Source organism: Bos javanicus, chromosome 14 (assembly GCF_032452875.1).
Source record: "Bos javanicus breed banteng chromosome 14, ARS-OSU_banteng_1.0, whole genome shotgun sequence".
Taxonomy (NCBI): domain Eukaryota; kingdom Metazoa; phylum Chordata; class Mammalia; order Artiodactyla; family Bovidae; genus Bos; species Bos javanicus.
In genome coordinates, this window is record NC_083881.1 from 81,711,315 (window position 1) to 81,734,657 (window position 23,343).

Consider the following 23,343-nt stretch of genomic DNA (forward strand, 5'->3'; position numbering starts at 1 on the left):
TAACAGTGACTCGTCCTGCTTATTAGTGAGGGCTGTTGGCCGTAACACATTTTGTTTTAAACTCTGTGAGACCTGGGCCTTGTCCCACCGCCCTGACACAACTCCCTTCCTTCCCGAGAGTGGAGAGCATCACGTTGCTTTTTGGTTCTGTGAGGGTGAAGACCAGACCAAGCTCTAACTTAAATATCTGTTTAAATAACACCAGCTTGCTGAATATTCATGCTGAACCTATAATACCCATTTTTTAAACTGCAGCAGTTGGCTCATTTTTCTGCTAAGTTTGAATCATTTATACTTTTTCCAACCGTCAACGCTGGACATGATATGATGGCTTTGAAGAAGAGCAATGCAAACCCTGGAGCTGAAAGTGGTAGAGCGGCATTTGGTCTGACGTTCCTGTTAGGACCCATGAGGCCGTAACCCAGTGGCCCCAGGCTTCCTGCTGTGTGGCCCCTGCCCCTCTCTGCCCTGCGGCTGCAGACCCCCAGGTGCAGTGGGGCCGCTGATGAGCTGGGGGCTCATCGTCCTCTGTCCCAGACTCCTCTTCCCTCCTGTAGCTGCGCGTCTTTCTGTTCCCAGGCTGCCTTGGGCTCTGCTCCTGGGCAGGTTCAACCAGTGGGAGCCATGGACGAGGGCTGAGGGTCTGACGAGGAGAGAAGTCAGGCTGTTCCTCCCTCACCCCACCCAGCCTCCTCGGCCATCCCAGCTGTGGCCAGGCCCCCGTGTGGCTCCTGCGTCCACTGGACCCCTGTCTCTCTTTCCAGACCCTTCTAGAAGGCCCAGGCCCTGGGCTCCGGGCACACCCTTCCTTCTTGTCCCTGCATGCCTGGCAGTCATGGTTGCTTCCTGCTGCTGTTGGGGTGTGGGTTGCCTCATCATCTCTATTTGGCTTCTCAGCCCTTCTCTCTCCCATGTAACCAAATCTCTGCACCAAATTCCCTCTTCCTGAAAGATCTACAATGGTCCCTGGCTGGACCCTGAATTATAGAGGCGTACTACACGGCCAGTTGTTTAAGGGAAAAGGCTGTAGAGAGATAGACTCTTAGCAACGGTTTGCAAAAATTGTTTACATTTAAAACCAATTTGAGGACTTGCCTGGAGGTCCAGCAGTTAAGAGTCTGTGCTTCTGCTGCATGGGGCACAGGTTCAATCCCTGGTCAGGGAACGAAGATCCCACAAACCTTGCCTTGCAGCTCAAAAACAAGAAAAACAAAAATATTTATTTTCTAGTCTTGGCCAGTGAAGCACAAAGCTTGGAGCTGTACATGCTGGTACAGCCCAAACATGTAAAAAGAGCAGAGCCTGGAGGAGGACATAAAACGCTGTTGGATTGAGTCCAATTAATCTGCCATCTTGTAATGAGTTATTTGTTCCAGGACCTTGTACCTAGCAGGCATTCAAGCATACATTGAATGAAAAATGAACTCTACTTGGAATGTATTGCCAGCCATTTCCCAGGCAACAGACAATATAATAACACAGCTGAAGCCCTGTCTCACATTTTCTGTGGCTTCTTGGTAGAATTACAATGAAAGCATTACCCAGGCCTTGCATATCTGCCTGGGCATAAATTCGGAGAGTTGCTCCAAATAGCCGGGATAAAGAGGGAATGAATGACTGCTCCATGGAGTGCCTTGAGACTCTAGCCTGAGTGCTTGCTGTGCTCAGGGCACCAGAGAAATGAGTAAACTCTCCCCACCCGGAGGTCAACGGGCCAAAGAAAATAGGAAACTGATAACCAAAGGCCAGACCCTGGGCAAGTCATCAGTGTGAATAAGAGAAATCTTCTGAAAATCAACCCCAAGTCTTGCTCAGGGCAGAAGGCAAGTGTGCAAACCAGGGGAAATAAGCTGAGGAGATGTGATAACCCCAGGACTGATTTCTGAGTGTGGAGCCGGAGAAAATGTGCAGCTTGATTGGACAGGCAGCCCAGGGAGCCGTGACGGCAGCGAGCAAGACAAGTGCAGCCTCGAAACCCAGCTTAGGGTAGAGCGGTGGGGAATGCTGTAGTCAGTTCTGTGTATAGGCTTCGGCATCAACCTGCCTGTGTTAAATTGCGGCTCTTACTAGCTAAAGGCAAGTCACTTAACCTGTCTGAATCACAGCCTGCTTTTCGGGTTAAGAGTACTACCCACCATTGTGGTTCTTGGGAAGACGAAGTGAGTTTATACGTGTAAAGCATTTAGATTCAAAACCTGGGGAGGCGCGTATGGGCACAGGTGGCAAGCCACATTTCAGGCTTGTCAGAGCCCACAGTCAGACTCTGTGCTTCCTTCATCCCTCCCTTTGTTTCACAGATATTTCCTGGTGCCTGATCTGTGTCTGATACTAGGGATACAAGGATGAACTAAAACAAGCAGGTCTCTGCCTTCGTACATCCATAAAAGAAAACACTGGAGGGACCTTCCCGGTGCTCCAGTGGCTAAGACTCTGCGCTCCCAGAGCAGGGGGCCCACGTTCCCTCCCTGGTCAGGGAACGGACCGCACATGCCACAGCTGAGGCCCGCTGCAGGCAAATGAATACGTATTCTTTAGCAAAGAAAATATGGAGGGTTGGTCTTCGGTTAGTGGTGAGGCAGGCTTAGGGAGCCCTGATGTGGTTTTTAGTGAGACTTTTAAAGAATATTATCTAGTTTCTTTGGCTGTATCGGGTCTGAGATCCAGCTTGTGGGATCTAGTTCCCTGATATTGAACCAGATATCGAACTCTGGCCTCCTGCATTGGGAGCATGGAGTCTTAGCCACTGGACCGCCAGGGAGATCCCCCAATGAGACTTTTAAAGAAAGAATATGACAAGTGTGCCACTCCAGGGAGGGATGTTGATGGTGATGGAAGCCAGGCAAGAGTAGGGGAGGGGGGTGTGGGAAGCCTTTCTCTACTTTCTCTTCAGTATTGCTTGTGAACCTGACTGCTCTAAAAGAGTAAAGTCTGTTTTTAAGTTTTTAAGTTTTTTTTAAGTTTTAAAGATTTTCTTTTAAAAAGAAAGAAATACGAGAATAAGATCTTAAATTTTTTAATGAGAGCAAGATCTAAGAGAGTAGATCGTAACAATTCTCATTAAAAAAAGGAAAAAAGGAAGAATGAATAAATAATAGAAAACTCTATTCTAAATATTTTTGGTAACTCCACAGAAAACTAAGGCTATTTTAATCTTAGCTTAAATCATATTTTTGGAAAGTTAGGTCTTCATTTCTATCAGCTAGGCTCATTTTTTAAAAAAATGACAGAAACTCCAGTTTAATTGGACTCCGTGATATTCATCTCTACACAACGCCAGTAGTTGGTATGGCCACATAAGGAACTTGTTAGGAAAAAGCAGTTTTCACAAAAGCCACGCATGTGACAGTAAAAGCAGGCTTCCAGCCTAAGAAGTTCTATTTGTTGATCCTTCAAAGGTCATGGCTGCTTTTAACCATCAGCTGCGTGATGGTGTAGACATGCAGTCATCCCGTTATTCTTCCAGTGTTTACTGGACCACCTACTATGTGAGAGCTTGGATCTGACGCTGGAGCAATAAATAAGGCACGATCCCTGCAGTCAGCAGGCTCCTGGTTCCAGGCCGGATGAACGTAAAAACAAGCAGTTCGATGGGATCAGTGCCAAGGGAGGCGCAGATACTATGGAAGCAAATCATTCGTTCACTTGTTCATTCAGTAAATATCTGTCAGTTATAAAATACTTGGAAGGCACCATAAATTCGTGAAGTATTCCATATTTACAGGGCTTCCCTGGTGACTCAGTTGGTAAAGAATCTGCCTGCAATGCAGGAGACCCCGGTTCGATCTCTGGGTTGCGAAAATCCCCTGGAGAAGGAAATGGCAACCCGCCCCAGTATTCTTGCCTGGGAAATCCCATGGACAGCAAAGAGATACGACTTGGCAATAAAGCACCACCACCTGGGCATGTTGGGGACATGGCCACGAATGGAACAGATAATCCTTGCCTTCAGACTTGTTGTGCTTCTGCCCATTACGGCCGTAGAGAAGGTATGAGTTGAGTCTCGAAGAATGAGAAGTATTTGTGGAGACGGCCGAGGTAGGAAGGGTATTTCAGGAGGAAGTAAGCTGTGGCCTCAAGAGTCCCCGTGTCTCCGTGGACAGGGTGCTGGCACTTAGCTCTGGAGACCCCCTCTCGGTACCAAGCTACCCTACCTTGGACCCTCACCAGAGAGATGCATGAGGGAGTCCTTATTATGGGTGGTGGCTGCAGGCAGTCACTCAGTCTATAAACTTCAGTGCTGTCTCAGGAACAATTCCTGGTTGACATTTTTGAAACACTTGACTTCCTTTATTTTGATTACAGCCTCCAAGGCTTATCAAAGACACCCAGGGACTCCCTGTGGTCAGTGGTTGAGACTGTACATCCTAAGGCAGGGGGTGCACATTCGACCCCTGCTTGGGGAGCTGAGATCCTGCATGCCTCGTGGCCAAAAAGACAGAACATAAAACAGAAATGATACTGTAACACATTTGATAAAGACTTTAAAAATGATCCACATCAAAAAACTCCTTTCAAAAAAAGTATTTCCTGTTCTCTTTTTAGAGATCTGAGGTCTCTGAACTTAGCCTTCAATCTCAGTCCTCACTTAGCTACTTAAATAATGATGTTTAACATGGTTTTTTATTCCCCCGGAGAAAGATTGATAACCAAGGTCAGCTTCATGAGTATTCCATCAGTCTGAGAAACACGAGTGAAGACATAGGCAAATATTAACACATACTGTGTTAGCCTATATGTAGCTGGAATATTTCATAACTTCAAGGATGATGCAATCTAAAATTCTCTGTTAATGTGTAACTATATCCTTACAGTTTTCTTCCTTTTTTTTTTTTTTTTCTTTTAAGGCATCTGGTGGTTTAGTTACTGAGTCGTGTCCGACTCTTGTGAGTCCGTGGACTGTAGCTCTCCAGGCCCCTCTGTCCGTGGGACTTCTCAGGCAAGAATACTGGAGTGGGTTGCCATTTCCTCCTCCAGGGGATCTTCCTGACCCAGGGATCAAACCCAGGTCTCCTGCCTCGCAGGCAGATTCTTTCCCAGCAGAGCCACCAGGGAGGCCCTGAGGCATCTTGGGGGGCTGGAACATTCTTGTGAGTACCTTCTTCTACTTTGAGTTGCATTGCGGATAGTATCAAATGCCACTTGTTCTTCTCTACGTAAGTAGAAAATTAAAAGAGCCAGACTCTCTGCTCCACAGTGGTCCCCGCCTTCTGCTTTCTTTGTGAGTAGGGGCAGGGCCCGTCCGGAAGCTGCTGTCGGGGGTTTCTGCGCAGGGACTCTCTCCTGAGTGTCCTCTTCCGCCGACTCTCCTACGTCTCCCTCTTACTCCGTGTCCCTGAGGAGCTCTCCTTAGCGTTGATCCGTGGGTACCGTAAGGTCACGGGAGGCCTGAGTCACCGTGCTGTTAGTCATGCAGGCTGCCGTTAGTCATCGGGGTTCTTTCTGCAGTTCTAATTCTTTAAAAGTGAGTGGGTCCCTGTGGGGAAAGCGGCTCCAGTTCTCACAGAAGAGGCGGTTTCTTCTGAATTCCCTGATGCGTGTTAGGGCACAGCTGTCAAGCGAGGAAGCATCTCCCTCTAATTAAAAATAGTACCCACTCCAACTATTACCCAATTAGCCAAGCTAGTAGCTACAAATAACCAGTAGACTCAGGATGGTTTTCTGAACAACTGGATTTAACAGTGGAGCGTTAAGTGTCGATGCATGCAAGTTACGTGCTTTTTCAACTCAGATGCGACTGCAGTTTTACTTTTGAGAAATCTCTCTCCTCCTGTCCGCTCCTAGAAGAGCTGGGCCGGAGCAGGAGGTCGGAGCTCAGCGGTCAGCGCCCCGCCCTCTCCCTGCAGCGCCGGTCTCCGGTGAGCTCAGAAAGTGCCACCGAGGCCGCGCAGCACGCACGCGTGTTAGGGCAGCCTCCCTGCGGGTGGAGCCGCCCCGAGGACCGATAACAAGGAGGAAGGGCTTTTCCAAAAGGTGACACGTATACCTTGACCCCAGAAAGAGGTCACTAGGAACACAGCAGACATCAGAGGACAATCTTTATCCCTGCAGTGTAGAAAAGTTGCTATCCCCAGAGCAAACACTGCATCAATACCTTTCTTTCTGGAAGTTACAGGCCAAGATGTCAAAAGTGATTATTTTCTAGGATTGGAGTCATTGCTTTTTGGGTCTTCTAATTTGTCTACAGTAAATATGCCTTGCACTTAGAAGGGAAAAATAAGTTATTTGTGATTTTAAATACTTTAGACCAGTCGCATGCTGCTGCCTATCAACTTGATTGTTTTCTTTTATGTATGTTCCCTCCTCGGCTTTCCCAACTCACACATAATTTCTTTGCAATTGCAAAGAGGTGTAGTTCCGCATCCTATTAACTCAAAGTATTGTTGTACATGTGAAAACAGACACAAGGCTTCTGTGCTTCGAGCCACGCAACCCGGACCCGGGCCTGCCACAGCCGTGCGTGCTGGGCTGGGCCTCGCTGCAGCCTTGTCGTCTGTCCAACGGTCTTGTGTTAGGACCTGTTGGGACGATGAGGTGTCAGCGTGTATGTTTCTTTGTTTTTCTGCCTGTGAAAATGTATAGTTTGTTAATAGCACCGTAAATTACTTGGAAGAAGAGGTTTGTTCAGTGGAAAAGAACCACGAATAGGTTTAGATTTTTATGGAGCTGAATCAGCCAAATCAAACACAGGCTTTCCCCGAACCTTCCAAGTTTTTAATGGAAACTCACGCTCTTTAGAGCTTTGCTGCCTAATTATAATTCATGCCTTTTGCAGATACATTACAGGGTGGACCCAAAGGAAAATGTTAGACGTGTCCGCTGGGCATTTCTATTGTGCTGCTTGTGGGGTGCCAGCCGCCTCCATCCGATGGCCCGTGTGTGCAAAACACCGGCCAGATCCCAGCGGGCTGGGCCACCTCAGCGGAGGGAAGACGGTAAACTTGCAGTGTTACAAACACAGACGACACACTCAGACACAGAGCCAGCCTTCTGTATGTGGTTGTGCAAAAGGCACCAGTGTCAGGATTCAATTTAAAAAGTCCTGTGGTAGCATAACCCCAAATCAACCCTCATCGTTGTCCTCATCAGAGAGATCCTTGCGAAACCCAGGAAAAACAGAACTACCCAGATTTCATTTAAGGAGAATTTTCTTTTCTTTTCCTTTTTTTTTTTTTTTTTTTAAAAACTAGGTTTAACTGGTGTGAAGGGAGAGAAAGGAAATCCGGGCATTGGAACTCAAGGTCCCAGAGGCCCCCCAGGGCCAGCAGGTACGTCTTCCTACCAACGGCAAACTGCAGCACGGAGACTCCAAGTCTTCATTTTCCCTTGACATTGCAGGCGAGGCAGATGACCATGTTAACATCCGTGTGGCCGACTGGAACAGCCATGTTTCCATATTACATCCATGTGGCCGACTGGAACAGCCATGTTTCCATATTACATCCATGTGGCCAACTGGAGTGGCCATATTTCCATATTACATCTTTGTAGCCAACTGGAGCGGCCATGTTTCCATATTACATCCATGTGGCCAACTGGAGTGGCCATGTTTCCATATTACATCCATGTGGCCAACTGGAGTGGCCATGTTTCCATATTACATCCGTGTGGCCGACTGGAGCGGCCATGTTTCCATATTACATCCATGTGGCCGACTGGAACAGCCATGTTTCCATATTACATCCATGTGGCCAACTGGAGTGGCCATGTTTCCATATTACATCCATGTGGCCAACTGGAACAGCCATGTTTCCATATTACATCCATGTGGCCGACTGGAGCAGCCATGTTTCCATATTACATCCATGTGGCCAACTGGAGTGGCCATGTTTCCATATTACATCCGTGTGGCTGACTGGAGCAGCCACGTTTCCATATTACATCCATGTGGCCGACTGGAGTGGCCATGTCTCCCATGCCTTTCACGGGAGGGCCAGTGTGTTAGTAACGAGTCTCCCGTACACCAGACCCAGAGGTACAGCATGTGCGGGGATCTTATTGTTTGCAGGGTCAGGCTGGGGCTAGGCTATGCTTCACTAATGAATCAATCCCCAAATGCTTCGTGGACTGACACGTACCCAAAGTTTGATGTGGGTAGGCTGACTTTCCCCTCATTTTAGAGCAAAGGGCCTTGAGGAGAAAGATCAGCTTCCTGAATGGAGGATGACAGATGTCCTTTCCGGTTATATTCCACTGGCTGGGACTAGTCACAAGCCCCAGCCGAGCTGCATGGGAGGCTCAAAATCTGGGGGGACACATGGCTGTGTGATGAGCACTCACAGTTTCTGCCACCATGGCCATCTCACTTCATGGGGCTTGTGCAAGCTTGGAGTTTTGTGAATTTTACTATATGCTTTTAGGATGGTCTCCAGATGGCCATATTTGTTTATTAGAATTATAAATTTTCAGTCCTACTGGTATTTACAATCCCAGTCTTAAGCATATTGAATCTAATGACTTACCGGTTTTTCTTGCCAACCTGTTGATGATTTGGGGAAATACTTTCTGTAGGAGAGATTCCTAATGCAATAGGTCTGCTCTGAGTATCAATACCCCTGTTATTAGAGACTGCATGAGGAACTGTCCCAGAGCATGCCGTATGCAGAGTGAATGCTTGGGGAATGTTAACTCATGGAGCTGAGTTCTCCAGAGATTTGCAACACTTTTAAAATACAGAGTGATACGTGTTCCTGAGTTTCATTTTGGTTCTATTCAAAGAGATTCATTTGTAGTTGAAAAAGGCCTTGAAACACTGTTGAAATCCAGGTCTAGAACAAAACAAACACATGAGCCAGAGAAAGCCCAGGCTGACATACTTCTTAAATTCACAGAAATTTTAATCACCCTCTCACCTTCATTCAGTGTTAAGTTCTCAATTGACACAAGCTAGCCTAAAGGATCCCAGGGACGGGGGAGCCTGGTGGGCTGCCGTCTATGGGGTCGCACAGAGTCAGACACGACTGAAGCGACTTAGCAGCAGTAGCAGCGGCAGCCTAAAGGAATTTTGGATTCATCTGTTGGGTCCAATTTCAGAATTTTCATTTTTCTTCTGCAGTATAATTTCTTTCAAATGTAGAATAATTTAGTTCAACCATCTGGGGCCATAACCCAGTAGGGATTGCCAGGCTGAGGTCAGATGTGTTCCTGTGTGTGTAAATGTGTGTGTGCGTGCCCTCACACTGGATCTGTAGGAGCCTGCATTGGGAGATAGAGGCTGGTGGCAATCTGCTCCTTTCCCTTAATATTCAAGAGGTGAGGGACAAGAATGCATTTTGCTTTCCAGTTTCCTGAGCTGGTTGAAAGCATTGACCTCCAGGAGAACGTGTGATTGCAGTGTGATCCTCTGTCCAGGAAATCCAGTTCAGGAATAGAACTCATTGAGTAGAAACAGGCAGACCACCCTAGTTGTCAAAACGTGTAAGATGGCTTCTTGTAAGAGTTAGTTTGTTTCTTGGTGGTCTGAAACCTCACCCTGTGATGGTAAGAGACCAACTCTTTTCATTGGTGGGCACTCCTTAGGGCCTTCTGGGGAGAGTCGACCAGGAAGCCCGGGCCCCCCTGGCTCTCCTGGACCAAGGGGCCCACCAGGTCACCTGGGGGTCCCTGGACCCCAGGGTCCGTCTGGCCAGCCTGGATACTGCGACCCTTCTTCGTGTTCTGCCTACGGCGTGGGAGGTAAGTGTCAGCCCTTCGTGGGCTTTGAGCAAATCTTACTGTCTTAGTACCATAATGGTGGGGGGGACCTCTGAAAAGTAGACCTATTTTGAGCAGGAAGCAGAGCTGGAATTGCTCACTACCTTTGAAATTATCCAGAGGTCTCTTCTGTGAAGTGCAAATTAATGTAGAGGTTACCTCTTGAGGGGAAATTTAAATTAATGGCACATCTATGTCTTCCTTGCTTCCAGATGGCCTCTGACCTCATATATGATCATTGAGGGACATATCTGACAATTCTCTGGGGCCTCTCTGTGTTACTTCTGTGGTATGGCCATAATGTCCTATTAAATTTTACTCTTGTTTTGGGGACACCTCAAACTTAGAACTTTCCCCGTAATTAGGAGAGACCTGGAGATTCTGTTGGGTGACATCCTTCCCACCACATGCATTTTAAATGACCAGGGATTATTTTAAGAAGCAAAAGTGGCCGGCCACACTGTCCTTGCCTCTTATTAACTACTGGACTGAGATCCTGAAAAAATTGTGCTTCCTAAAAACATCTGTGGTCTCCATGCTAGAGGGTTGTATAACGGGACATTTTCCAACACAGTCACTCTTGGAAGTATCAAGAGAGAGGTTCAGAAATTGCTTTGGGGCAATAAACCTATTAGCCCATGAATTGAAGTTTTCTGTTTTAGAAGAAACTTAACCTTATTTCCCAGAGGGACTGATCAGAGTTTTGCTGATGTGTTTTTCTCTGTTCGTCTCTTCCCTCCCCGTTCTCTCAAACTTTCCTGTCTCTCATTAAGATCTGGTCCCTTACAATGATTACCAGCACTGACATGGAACTCTTCCACTCTGATTCCATTGGCCTGGGCAATTGGCTGCAGACACAGAACTGTCCTGCTGACCACGACCACCCAGCCCTGCCCCTGCCCACGGGCACTCCTCTCCCCTGCCCACCTGCTTCCCCACCTGCCCACCTCTCATCTCCTGCCCTCCCTGCTCCAAACACTTAACCACGATAAGACTGGAATTTAACCAAGTCATTTGTCAGTTGTCATAAAAACCGACTGCTCCGTACCAGCCTGGGTGAGGGTGTAAGTGTGGCTGCCGAGAGTTACCCCAGACCTCCCCAGGTGGAGCCCAGGAGTAGCCACTGCCGGGTGCCTTCTCCTTGTCCCGTCTCACGCACATCGCTGGGCGTCTTTCTTCCTGACCCCCTGCTGTCCGCTCCTCCTCTGATCGCCCACCTCTGCCTCCGCCTCCTGTCCCCGGTGTTGGACTTCTAACATGAGACTGATTTTTAAAATTTATTTTTCTTTCGTCACTCTGCTGATATTCGGGTTTTCTTTTGTAAATAAAACATGTCATATTTAAGCAGTTTGGCTAACCATTTCTGCGGTGTACCTTCTTTTACTAACCATCTGAAACCTCCTGGAAAAGGTGCGCACAGCCCGGTGGATGCAGGGCGCTCTCACTTTCTACCCAAGCAGGATATCTCTGTACTTTAGAGACCAAACCTATGCCTCTGCGGATCCAAAGGAGGGGAGGACATCAATTTGTGGCTCCTGGGTTCTGTCAAGCCCCCACCCCACTCTCCCCCTCTAGCTCCCCATCCTGACCAGCCAGAGTTCACCCCTGTCCAGGATGAGCTGGAGGCCATGGAGCTGTGGGGCTCTGGGATCTGACAGTCTCAGCGGAGCTCGGAGGCCCGACCGCAAAGGCGCGTGAGGCGACTGACCATGTGGTTTGTATGCTTCCTCTGGGGGCTTGTTGCATCAGCCTGCGTCTCCTGTTTGGACACCGTTAATGTTATTGTTATATTAACAGAAAAGCGTGTTAAAAAGAAGCTCCTTAATTCGTACACCACAGGACTGATTTCTGCTTGTTGCTTTAATGGTGTCCTCAGAGAAAGATTGGCTCTAACGTTGAATTCTGGAATCCTTTTTGCATTGGGTGATCGCGAGTCCTAAAGTGCAACAAGACAGAAATGTCTGTATTTGAGGGAAATGGGGCCCCAGAACAGGAGTTCAAAGGGATTCAAAGATGATGTCATGTATTCTTATCCCCTCTAGGAATGACCTTGATGAAAAGAGAAAAAGGGACATGATTGGAGAAACTACCTCTTGCTTAATTAATTGATCTAACTCTGAGATCACTTGGTGACCAGCTTCACTGGTATCCAAGAATATGTGTTAGAATCTGGCCTTTCTGAATCTGGCAACTGTGACACTAGATTCGGTTCTTTTCAGTGGCTTTTGGCATGTAACCTAATGACTTCCCACCGACTCTGATACAAAGAGTTCCAATTTTGATGAACAGTTGATCCAGCAGTATGTTCCAGAGCTTGCCCTCCGTAACCACATGGATTACTTTGTACATACAGATGTGTTTTTGCAAACCTATTTCCAATCTTTTTTAAATAAGCAAATAAAATTTTGAAACAATGTACATATGTTGATTCTTTTTATTTTATTCCGTTTCTGTATGTCACCTTAAGCTCGTGTAGTCTGGGCTGAGGTTTAACCAGAAAAGCGACAGCAGCCTTCCTTTGGATGCGCATTCACGCTTTCATTCATTCAGAGTGTGAATGAACGGAAAAAACGCTTTAACAGAAAAAAAGCAATTGTCTTGAGCCTAAGCGACTGGCAGAATTCTGTTATTCATTTATAACCCACCAGACAGCAATGACTGTGAAAATGTAAGACTGATGCTAAATAAATGTTTGCCTGAAGAACTTGTCTTTTGGGCTTAAGAAAAACCTTTAAAACTCTAGGAAACAAAGAGGAAATGAGGTTGAATCTCATGGATTCTCATTCTAAACTATAATTTGCCTTTTGCTCATAAAGGAAAACACGTGTTATTGTTTAGTCACTAACTCTTTGGGACCCCATGGACTGAAGCCTGCCAGGCTCCTCTGTCCGTGGGATTTCCAGGCAAGAATCCTGGAGTGGGTTGCCATTTCCTTTTCCAGGGGATCTTCCCAGCCCAGGGATCGAATCCAGGTCTCCCGCATTAGCAGGTGGATTCTTCACCACGAGTCACCAGGGAGACCCATGCTTGAAGAAGATCTGGGTTCTATTAATTGTTGTTGAAAATAGAAATTTGAAAGAGAACCATAAACTGAATGTATGTTCCTTTTTCTCTGTGGCATCTAGTAACAGGTAATTGCCAAAAGTCGGGACAGGGTCTTTTATCAGCAGAAGCTGTATTCTTCCTGGATCAGCAGTGTCTCTTGAACTTCTTTGAAGTTCACACAGCTTGGTTTAAGACCTTTTCATCTAAAATATTCAAACAAAAAGGTCTACATGTTGCCTTTGGGGATCCAACTAATATGTATATGTATTTTGGTGCCTGTGCGGGAAATGAAAGCAGACAGTGAGCAGGTGACGAACAGCGGTTCCCTGTTGGTTACGACAGGCGTCCACACACACAAAGCAGGGCCGATGAGAAGGAGAGTTTGCACAAGATTAGATGACCTGACCCAGAATCACCTGAGAGAACTCCCAAGTGAGTGGGCTGTGTCATCAGTCACTTCATTCCTTTTATCTCAGATTTCTTGGCCTTAAGCAAGTGAGGAGAGAGAGGATATTCTGTATGCCTTGCTGTTTGGCCCTTGGAAATGCAGACTACTGTGTCACTCAGGAGACACTCAAAGTTTGATACAAACGGTGGAGGATCGAGCACTGGAGGTTCTGGTCCATTCACGTCGTTCTTGGATTGTGCGAATAAACCTGGCTTTGACTTTACTTGGTGACCTACATTTGTTTACTTGAGTTATGGGAACATTTCATTAGTTTGGAATTTGTCATCAGTTGGACCCTGTTCATGAGATTTTTATTGAGTGAAATGTTCATAATAAAAGGTGTAATTCAAGGTCAAGATTTTTATGTTTACAACACTTTGCCTTATAATAAAAGCTGATTCTGAAGTGCATTTTTATTGACTTACCTATTTTGGCAGAAATATACTGATATATTAACTTATACTTTATATAATTTCTGAAAGTAACCATTTCATAAAAGGACATAAAACTCTTCAGAGTTTTAATCACTTTGGTTAGAAACTCCTGATTTCTAGAATTACAGACTTGGGACAGAGTGATCGAAGAGTTCAGTTTAGGAGATAATTCAGTGTGAGTTGAAGCTAGGGAGAGCAATCTGTGTGTGTGTGTATGTGTGTATGAGCGCTCAGCTGTGTCTGACTCTTTGTGACCCTATAAATTGTAGCCCACCAGGCTCCTCTGTCCATGGAATTTTCCAGGCAAGAATCCTGGATTGAGTCGCCGTGTCCCCCTCCAGGGGAACTCCCCAAACCAGGGATTGATTGAACCACTGTCTCCTGCATTGCAGGTGGGTTCTTTTGTGCGGAACCACCTGGGAAGCCCCCAGTTATTCCGTAAAAACATTTAATTTCCAACTTCTCTCAACTGTCTCAAAGAAGTGCTTGTAGTCATACTCACTCTTTGAAATCAGACCAGGCTCCTCCTCCTGTGTGAAGCCTTCCCTGAGCGCCCCCCCCCCCACCAGCTGGATAACCTCCATAGCCGTGGTCCTGCCGTCCCTGCTGTTTGGTTTGCTCTTTAAGCTCCGTGCTCCCCGGGTACTTGTGTGCACTCCTTAGGGGCTGTCAGAGTGCCCACAGTGCGCTTAGCACTTGACCCCTGTGCGGAGGATCTCTGTAGAGTCACCCCACGCTAGCGCATGCGGTTTGTAATCCGAGTCAAACCCTGCGCTGCGTCTACAGTGGGAGGAGTGGCTTTGCTCTCACTATGAGCCGGAACATTTGGGAGACAGCAGTGATGCCCAGGAATGACTAATCAGCTCCTTAGAAGCTTGCAAATCAAATCTGGTAAGTTTTTGGAATGTGAGGAAGAGGTGTTTAAACAGAAATAGAGTCACAGATGTAGAAAACAAATGCGTGGTCCCAGGGGGAGCCCTAGGGAGAGGGGTGAATTGGGAGATCGGGACGGACACACACACGCTACTGTATGTACAACAGGCAGCTGACAAGGACCACGGCGCCGGGAACTCTACTTAATGCTCTGTAATGAGCTACATGGGGAATGAATCTAAACAAGAAGCGTGGGTGTGTGTATAACGGTTCACTCTGCTGTACCCCCGAAACCACAACATTGTAAGCCAACTATATTCCAATAAAAATTAGAACAAGCAGAGAGTTACACACTTTGTGCATTTTAAGTGACTTAAAGGAAGTCTTCCATCTTCAAATTTTAGAAATATGCAAAAACATCTATTTCTGCTTTGTTGACTATGCCAAAGCCTTTGACTGTGTGGATCACAATAAACTGTGGAAAATTCTGAAAGAGATGGGAATACCAGACCACCTGACCTGCCTCTTGAGAAACCTCTAGCAGGTCAGGAAGCAACAGTTAGAACTGGACATGGAACAACAGACTGGTTCCAAATAGGAAAAGGAGTTCGTCAAGGCTGTATACTGTCACCCTGCTTATTCAACTTCTATGCAGAGAACATCATGAGAAACGCTGAGCTGGAAGAAGCACAAGCTGGAATCAAGATTGCCAGGAGAAATATCAACAATGTCAGATATGCAGATGACAACCACCCTTATGGCAGAAAGTGAAGAGGAACTAAAAAGCCTCTTGATGAAAGTAAAAGAGGAGAGTGGAAAAAGTTGGCTTAAAGCTCAACATTCAGAAAACGAAGATGATGGCATCTGGTCCCATCACTTCATGGGAAATAGATGGGGAAACAGTGTCAGACTTTATTTTTTTGGACTCCAAAATCACTGCAGATGGTGACTGCAGCCATGAAATTAAAAGACGCTTACTCCTTGGAAGGAAAGTTATGACCAACCTAGATAGCATATTCAAAAAGCAGAGATATTACTTTGCCAAGAAAAGTCCGTCTAGTCAAAGCCATGGTTTTTCCAGTGGTCATGCATGGATGTGAGAGTTGGACTGTGAAGAAAGCTGAGTGCCGAAGAACTGATGCTTTTGAACTGTGGTGTTGGAGGAGACTCTTGAGAGTCCCTTGGACTGCAAGGAGATCCAACCAGTCCATCCTAAAGGAGGCCAGTTCTGGGTGTTCATTGGAAGGACTGATGCTGAGGTTGAAACTCCAATACTTTGGCCATCTCATGCGAAGAGTTGACTCATTGGAAAAGACTTGATGCTGGGAGGGATTGGGGGCAAGAGGAGAAGGGGATGACAGAGGATGAAATGGCTAGATGGCATCACTGACTCGATGCACTTGAGTTTGGGTGAACTCTGGGAGTTTGTGATGGACAGGGAGGCCTGGCATGCTGCGATTCATGGGATTGCAAAAAGTCGGACACAACTGAGCGACTGAACCGAACTGAATAAGGGCTTATAATAAGTAAATAAACCTTGTGTTTCTGTAAATGTATCCATGTGTTCATGTACTTTTCCATCTCTGGGCATCCATCCATCCATCAGACTTTTAATTAGTATCTGCCATGGGTTCAGAATTCCACGGACAGAAGAGCCTGGTGGGCTACAGTCCATGGGGTCGGGAAGAGTTGGACCTCACTTCACTGGGGGTTCAGCCATGTGTTATAGTGGAGGCAGAGCAAAGGGAAGCTTGCTGGTGTAGGTTGCTTTAAGCTGAAGCAAGTAAAGTCATTTGTACAAGGCTGGAAGATCTATCACATGATAAAATGTTCAGATTTCTGCCTGAAGGCAGTAGGAAGTCAGGGGGGTCTTTAAGGAGGTAAGTGACCTGAGGGCTTCTTACGTGAAGGCAGTTTTATGTGGTGTATAAGACAGGCTGGTGTGGGGAAAGAGCAAGAAGGAGAAAGACGTTCAAGGACAACCTCCCACGTACTAGCCTCTGTTCTGGATATATTAGGTTGACTTGCACAAGCTAGCTTAAGTATTCCCTTTTTACAAATGATCAAACGCACTAAGTAGAATGTCCAGGGTGACACACGTCCCTGGAAGGGACAAAGGAAGGATTCTCACGGGTTTGTTCCCCTGGCTCACGGCCCCTCCTTAGTGGGTTTGTCATAACCTGAATGGACTTTCTGGCCAGCCCAATACATCCATCCTGCGATGCCTGGCACAGGGGTTCAGATGACAGGGCTGGCCCGCGGTGACACAGGAGTGAGGGGAGCAGCTTTAACTGCTGAAGGAGAAGTCTGCGGGCAGGGTCTGATGACCGATGGCAGGAGGCTGGGTGATGACAGAAGGGAAGAACGGCTTTACGACAGCAAGTCTGGAAGGTTGAGTGAATAGGAATTTCACTGAGTGAGACAGAGACTTGAGGAGGAAAGGAGAGTGATTTTAGAATGGCAAGTTGGTTTGAGGTGTTTCTGCTTTTCTGGGAGTACAGTGTTAACAGCAGATAGTAACTCAAGGAGATTGAGACGGGTGGGGAGTGATGCTGGACGACTCACTCAGACCGTGACAGTCGTCAGGACTGAGTCCCCGTGGGCCCGTCCCCATAAGAAGGGCTGTGCAAATGCAGAATGGACGTTTCCAAGGACTGAACCAAAATATTTGGTTTAAAAAATAACTTTTTGCTCTGATTTGATGTAGCGTTGGAAACACTGATGCAAATGGCCCATTTGTGCTAAACAAGCTCAGAGCTTAGACACTTCTTTGTCACAAAGTTCTGGTTATTCTACACTCTCTAGAATAACTATCCTTAACAAAAGTTAACTGCATGAATATATTTGCAACAGTTTTACATTATTTATCAGACTGCATAATTGTTTTAGAAGTTTGGCTGACACAAGATGCTTAAGTCTTGATAAAATTAAAAAAGCAAGTTGCAGACCAATATTACAATATTTACCTACTATTCTGTTCTATCCACATTGAAAATTGTGACGAGTCAACTCCAGACACTTCACCACGCTACCTCCTGGCGATGGGATTGTGCAGTGTTACCCTCACTTAACTGTTCATGTTTAACATTTCTCTATGGTTGGAGAAGTATTTTGCAATCAACCTGTGTACTCAGAACCTTAATACTTTACAGGAAAATCACAGAAGATTTCAGAGTAAAATTCTACCTTACAAAAATAATCCATCACCTTTTTAATACCCTTATCATAATAAATGATATGAATGAATGAAGAAAAATGAGTCACCAGTATTTAGAAAAATGGAGGCAGTGATTATTTTAAAAGCAGAATAAAAGGGTCAGTGGGAGGGGTGGGACGATTTGCTTGTTTCTAAATGCAGAAATATTAGTAATGATTTATTTTCTCTATCTCTTCCTAATAAAAAACATATGCTGGCATGAATAACATATTTCATTGTTTCTAGAATGTTTAATTGCATTTGATCTTATTGATTAAAAAGATTACCATGACCAGTATAGTGAAATTGAACTTCCCTAACTTAAAAGAGGTTTTATAACGGAATCCAGAGAAGTGAAAATATCTTTTCTTCAGATTGAGATGAACTTTGTATGGTAACAAAACAAAGCTGAGTCAGATAGAAAAAGAACGTGTACTCACTGAAGACATTCATCTCCATTTTTCACTGTCCTGTCATCTGACCCAGAGTCGTGACTCCTAATAAAACTGTATCCCCATCATATCCTAAAACTCATGCCACAAAATCGTCAACCAGCTCAGCTTTCACGCAGAGAAAGCATTGTTATTTGAATGTGCTCAGATATTGAATAGATGTGTGGAAGACAATTTGTTATTAGAACATTCATGTGTTTTCACCTTACCTAGGCTTTCTCACGTATATGGTTATATTTCTGAGCTGGCAAGTGTGCAGACTGAAAGGACTGAACTTCACAAGCAGAGTTTTTGGCAAACATTCCGGTTATCAGATCTGGACACCACCTTCCTCTCCGGCTGCCTGCTCTCGTTCTTGGAGTCTTGCCAAACGAGTTCTGTCTCTGATTTCACACGAGCATGAGCATGTTTCATCAGACCAGCAGAGAGCCACAACTCTGAGGGCGAAAGACAACAGGAAAGTTAAAAAATGGATGCAACTCAAAAGCAGCACCGTGCGGGTTGTCCACAGCACTGGGGCAACTTACCACTCTCCCGAAATACCCACGGTGCACGTCTGCAGTGCTTTCTGAAGGAACCGGGTCTGCACCCGCAAGGCTGAAGATGGCTTTCAAGAATTGGAGAGTGATCCAAGGGACTGTGAACCTGGTCACCCATCTCCCCAGCAGCTTGGCAGGGTGCAGACAGACCGAGGCTTTCTGCTGGCACAGCTGAGCAAAGATTTCGGCCTGGACACCATTTCTGAACCTTAACGCCTCCTTGTTCTCATTTTGAATTTGTGTGCCTATCAAACAGTCACCCACTGCAGCTACGCCACTTGTTTGGAACCCGTCACGTGCTCTGTTGCTCGTGAGTGTTGGACCACCAGGTACGCCCAGTCGTGTCTTTGCAACCCTGGAAACTAGCTCACCAGACTCCTCTGTCCATGGACTCTCCAGCAAGAACACTGCGGGGGTTGCCATGCCCTCCTCCAGGGGATCTTCCCAACCCAGGGATCAAACGTGCATCCCTTGCGTCTCCTGCATTGGTAGGTGGATTCTTTACCACTGGGTCACCGGGGAAGCCCAGTTACTATGAGGGACCTTATTAGCTTGGAGTTATTGTCCATACATTCTTCCCTCAGCTGATTAAAGACTGCATTTCTCATCTCCCTAAATCTGGCATCACCAGAGATGCTGTGTGGTCAGGCCGCCCCAGGTGGCTGTTCTCGCGCTCCCTCTTTAATGCTGCAGGGCCAGTGCCTGTGTCGTGCACACCTGACTCACACAGCTGCCCTTTCCACATACTGGCCGCCCCTCCCCGCCCCCAGCCCCCGCTGGTACTTGGTCTCATCAAAGGGGTGCTGACGGTGTGCCCGTCTGCATGCTTCCTGGTAACTGATGAGCCAGCCTGCGGGCAGTTCCTGCCCGTTGGCAGCTTTCCCTTCTCTCCTGTGAGTGGAGACTGCACCATGCCCAACTGTAGTCTGCTACCCACAGTGGGCACCACTCCAGGATCCCGCTCCAGACGTGTGAGACCCATCAAAGCACTGACATGGCTGTCCCTGACTCCCGCCTCGTTCTTCAGTCTTGGAGCGGGGAGGCGGAGGTCTTACAGGCCTGCAGGGCGCCACCCGACACACTCCTGCACACTGCAGGCGCCTGCACGCTGGCTGCTGTGTGAGAGACAGTCTAGCCTCGGCTAAAACTATGTTTTCATCTTCTTGTACTGCCAATGGCAGCAACACAGATGGATCTAGAGAATGTCACCCTGAGTGAAGTAAATCAGAGAAGGAGAAATATCATATGACATCCTTTATATGTGGAATCGAAAAAGAAATGATACAGATGAGTTTGCTTACAAAACAGAAAGAGGCTCATGGACTTTAGAAAATGAACTTATGGTTTCTGGGTGGGAAGGGGTACTTAGGGAGTTCAGGATGGTTATGTACACAGAGCTGTATTTAAAGTGGATAACCAACGGGGACCTACTGTCTGGCACAGGGAACTCTGCTCAGTGTCATGGGGCAGCCTGGATGGGAGGGGGTTTGGGGGAGGGGGACACATGGATATGTATGGCTGAGGCCCTGTGCTGTCCGCCTGAAACTCACGTTGTTAATTGGCTATACCCAGATTACAAAATAAAACGTTTTAAAAAAACCCCACAAAACTATGTTCTCTTCTTGTTGAGCACAGGTTAGACTCTTTTCCAGACTGTCTCAGCGGCCACGTGGCGTGTTCTCGGCCTGTGAAGTACATCTGAGGGTTTCCAGTCACCGGAGTTGAGAAGTTGCGTGTCTTGTCTGCCTGTTGCTTCCCCACTTGCACCCTGTATGCGGGGACTCCCCAGTCTTCTAGGAGCCTGGGGGAGTCAGACGGAGGCTGCTGGCTTCCAGGACGACTGGGGGGCGCTGTGCTGACTCTCGCTCCTCCTGGGGTGAGTCAGGGAGCCTCCCGTCGCCTCTCGCGTCCCCGCCGCCCGGCAGTCTATTCCCCAGATGCAGCCTCGCGCTCTCCGTCCCCAGGGGCGCTGTCAGCTGTGCCCGCCCCACCTGCCCGCCCGCGTGCCCGCCCGCGTGCCTCCGCGCCCGCCCTGCCCTCCGGAACTGGCGTCAGACGCCACGGGTTAAGGGCTCAGTTCCCCAAGGCGGCCCCTGTCTTGGAGGCCCGCCGCCAGGCCAGGCGATGACGGGCGTGTCTGTCTGGAAACCAGGTCTCCAGGCCCGCCGCCCCGCTGCCGCCACTGGTTCCGTGGCTTTGCTAGAGCATCTCCCAGCTCAGGAACCGTCAGGTTCCTCAGTCGGTTGCTGGTTTATTGTGGAGGACATTCAAGGAGATGAATCAGTAGCCAGATGAAGAGATACCCAGGGTGAGGCCCCGAGCCAAGGAGCCTCTGTCCCTGTGGAGTTCGGGGCTCAGCTCGTGGACACGGGGATGTGTCTTTCTTGCCCAGCCTGGAAGCTCTCGGAATCCTGACCTTTGTGTTCCTATGGAGGCTTCGTTACACGGGCACTGAATGGAACATAACTGACTAAACGTTGCTTGTTGATGAGTATTTCCACCTGCAGCTTTCATCCCCTCCCTACCATCCATAACAAAAGGCATCTTTGTGGCTTTCATCACTTAGGAAATGCGGAGGTTTTTAAAGAGCTCTGTGCCAGAAACAGGGATGAAGATCAAATACATGTATCCATATATAGGGGCTTCCCAGCTGGTGCTAGGGGTAAAGAATCTACCTGCCAATACAGGAGCCGCAAGAGACACAGTTTCCACCCCTGGGTCAGGAAGATCCCCAGCAGAAAGAAATGGCAACCCACTTCAGTACTTTTGCCTTGAAAATTCCATGGACAGAGGAGGCTGGTGGGCTACAGAGTCAGACATGGGTTGCAGTCAGACTTGACTGATCACACACACACATATTTCCCAGCCCAGCCTAGCACTCTGTGATGGCCTAGAGAAGTGGGAGGCTCAAGAGGGAGGTGCTATGTGTATAATTGTGGCTGATTTGCATTATTGTACAGCAGAAGCCAACACAACCCTGGAAAGCAATTTTTCACCAATTAAAAAATAAATAAAAAATAGACATATCTATCTATCTAGTAGGTACAAACCAAGTATATAGTGAGTATATGTGTACTCTGCTGCTGCTGCTGCTGAGTCGCTCAGTCGTGTCCGACTCTGTGCGACCCCACAGACGCAGCCCACCAGGCTCCGCCGTCCCTGGGATTCTCCAGGCAAGAATGCTGGAGTGGGCTGCCATTTCCTTCTCCAATGCACGAAAGTGAAAGTGAAGTCGCTCAGTAAGTGTCCGACTCTTCATGACCCCATGGACTACAGCCTACCAGGCTCCTCTGTCCATGGGATTTTCCAGGCAATTGTACTGGAGAGGGTTGCCATTGCCTTCTCCAATGTATACATCAATATATGTCAAATCTATAGGAATATATAACATATGTTTCTTACTATAAATCACAATAGCATACCATGATAGCAGGAAACTTTATTCACATATGTATCTCAAGAACCCAGAACAATTTCTGGAATATAATATCTGTTGAATAACTGAATGCAACAGAGCAGCTGATCCCTTGTTAATATAGACTCGTATTAGTCACTCGGTAGTATCTGACTCTCACAGGCTGCAGCCCGCCAGGCTCCTCTGTCCATGGGAGTCTCCAGGCAAGAACACTGGAGTGGGGTGCCATCTCCTTCTCCAGGAGATCTTCCTGCCTCAGGGATCAAACCCCGGTCTCCTGTATTGCAGGCGGATTCTTTACCATCTGAGCCACCAGGGAAACTCAAGAATACAGACTATCAAGTTGGCTAATTAATGGCTGCTTCCAAGGCTCAGACTTAGAGGTCAGAATTTCTGAAGGACGCGCGTATTTACATTTCTCCACGATTTCTCTACTGCGCTGGTAACAAGGCATACTGATAAAGTAATTCGTAATACTTTCCTAACAACTTAAAAAATATTTTATTTGTACTTTGTGAATTTGCCCCAAAGTAAAAGACAGATAGGCTTTATGCTCAGAATTTCCTCTAAATATTAAAAACCCTTTCCAGCTTCAGGCTTTAAAATGGCATCACCGTTCAAGTGTTGCTTCTCCATGATTTAATACAGGCTGACAAGTTGGAGTTCCATAAGCCCAACCTATAAAGCACAGGTGTGCCGTGAGCGAGACACTCGCTGGCAGCCACTATCTGCAAGGTTTTACTGGGTATTAATTTTGGAATTGAAAAGTGAAGGTGGTGAAATAAGATTGGTTGGAAATCAGAGAGCTTCTTGTGGACCAAGTGGCCCTGGCGCCTGAGTGTGCCTCCCGCTGCGGTCCCGTTCACGCCGTCCTCGTTGGAAAGGGACCCGACACCTTGCTGGCTGCCAGCCTGATGACAGTCGGCCTCAGCTGGAGGGACCCGCTGTTTTACTGAGAGCTGGTCTCAGGCTCTTTTTGAAGGCAGAGTGCTGAGTGGTAGTGATGCTGCAGAACTTCTCAGTTTTCTTTATTTTAGACTTTTGGGCAGAGAGAGAGTGGGGGTGCGGAATACCATTTCTCTGCAAGAGCCTGTCCTTAAGTTGAAATGGAATCTGAATGTCTGTCTTGGAAAGATCAAGCCTTTGTAAGTAGGGTTCTATCCAGTTCAAACTTGGCATTGTAGAGACTGGCAGCTATATCCCTCCTGGGGCTTTTAGGTTTTGAGGACTCAGGATTTGCTACCTGGCCGA

At 47.2% G+C, this 23,343-nt stretch overlaps 1 protein-coding gene across 6 annotated transcripts in view; it reads left to right on the top strand.

The window, feature by feature from the left end:
* Positions 1-12,108, top strand: part of COL14A1 (collagen type XIV alpha 1 chain) — a 233,440-nt gene extending 221,332 nt beyond the window's left edge. Inside the window, exons 46-49 of one of the 6 annotated variants that reach the window (XR_009740970.1) lie at positions 7,188-7,265; positions 9,517-9,672; positions 11,266-11,404; positions 11,733-12,108. Coding sequence is in view for 4 of the 6 variants with exons in the window: in XM_061439527.1 (XP_061295511.1) it covers positions 7,188-7,265; positions 7,336-7,972; positions 9,517-9,672; positions 10,464-10,482 (890 nt within the window). In the remaining 2 variants the exon portion in view is untranslated. Of the gene's footprint in view, positions 1-7,187; positions 7,266-7,335; positions 7,973-9,516; positions 9,673-10,463 lie in introns of all 6 variants that reach the window. The other 5 variants (XR_009740971.1, XM_061439527.1, XM_061439528.1 and 2 more) reach the window with 5 other exon arrangements.
* Positions 12,109-23,343: the final 11,235 nt, after the last annotated feature.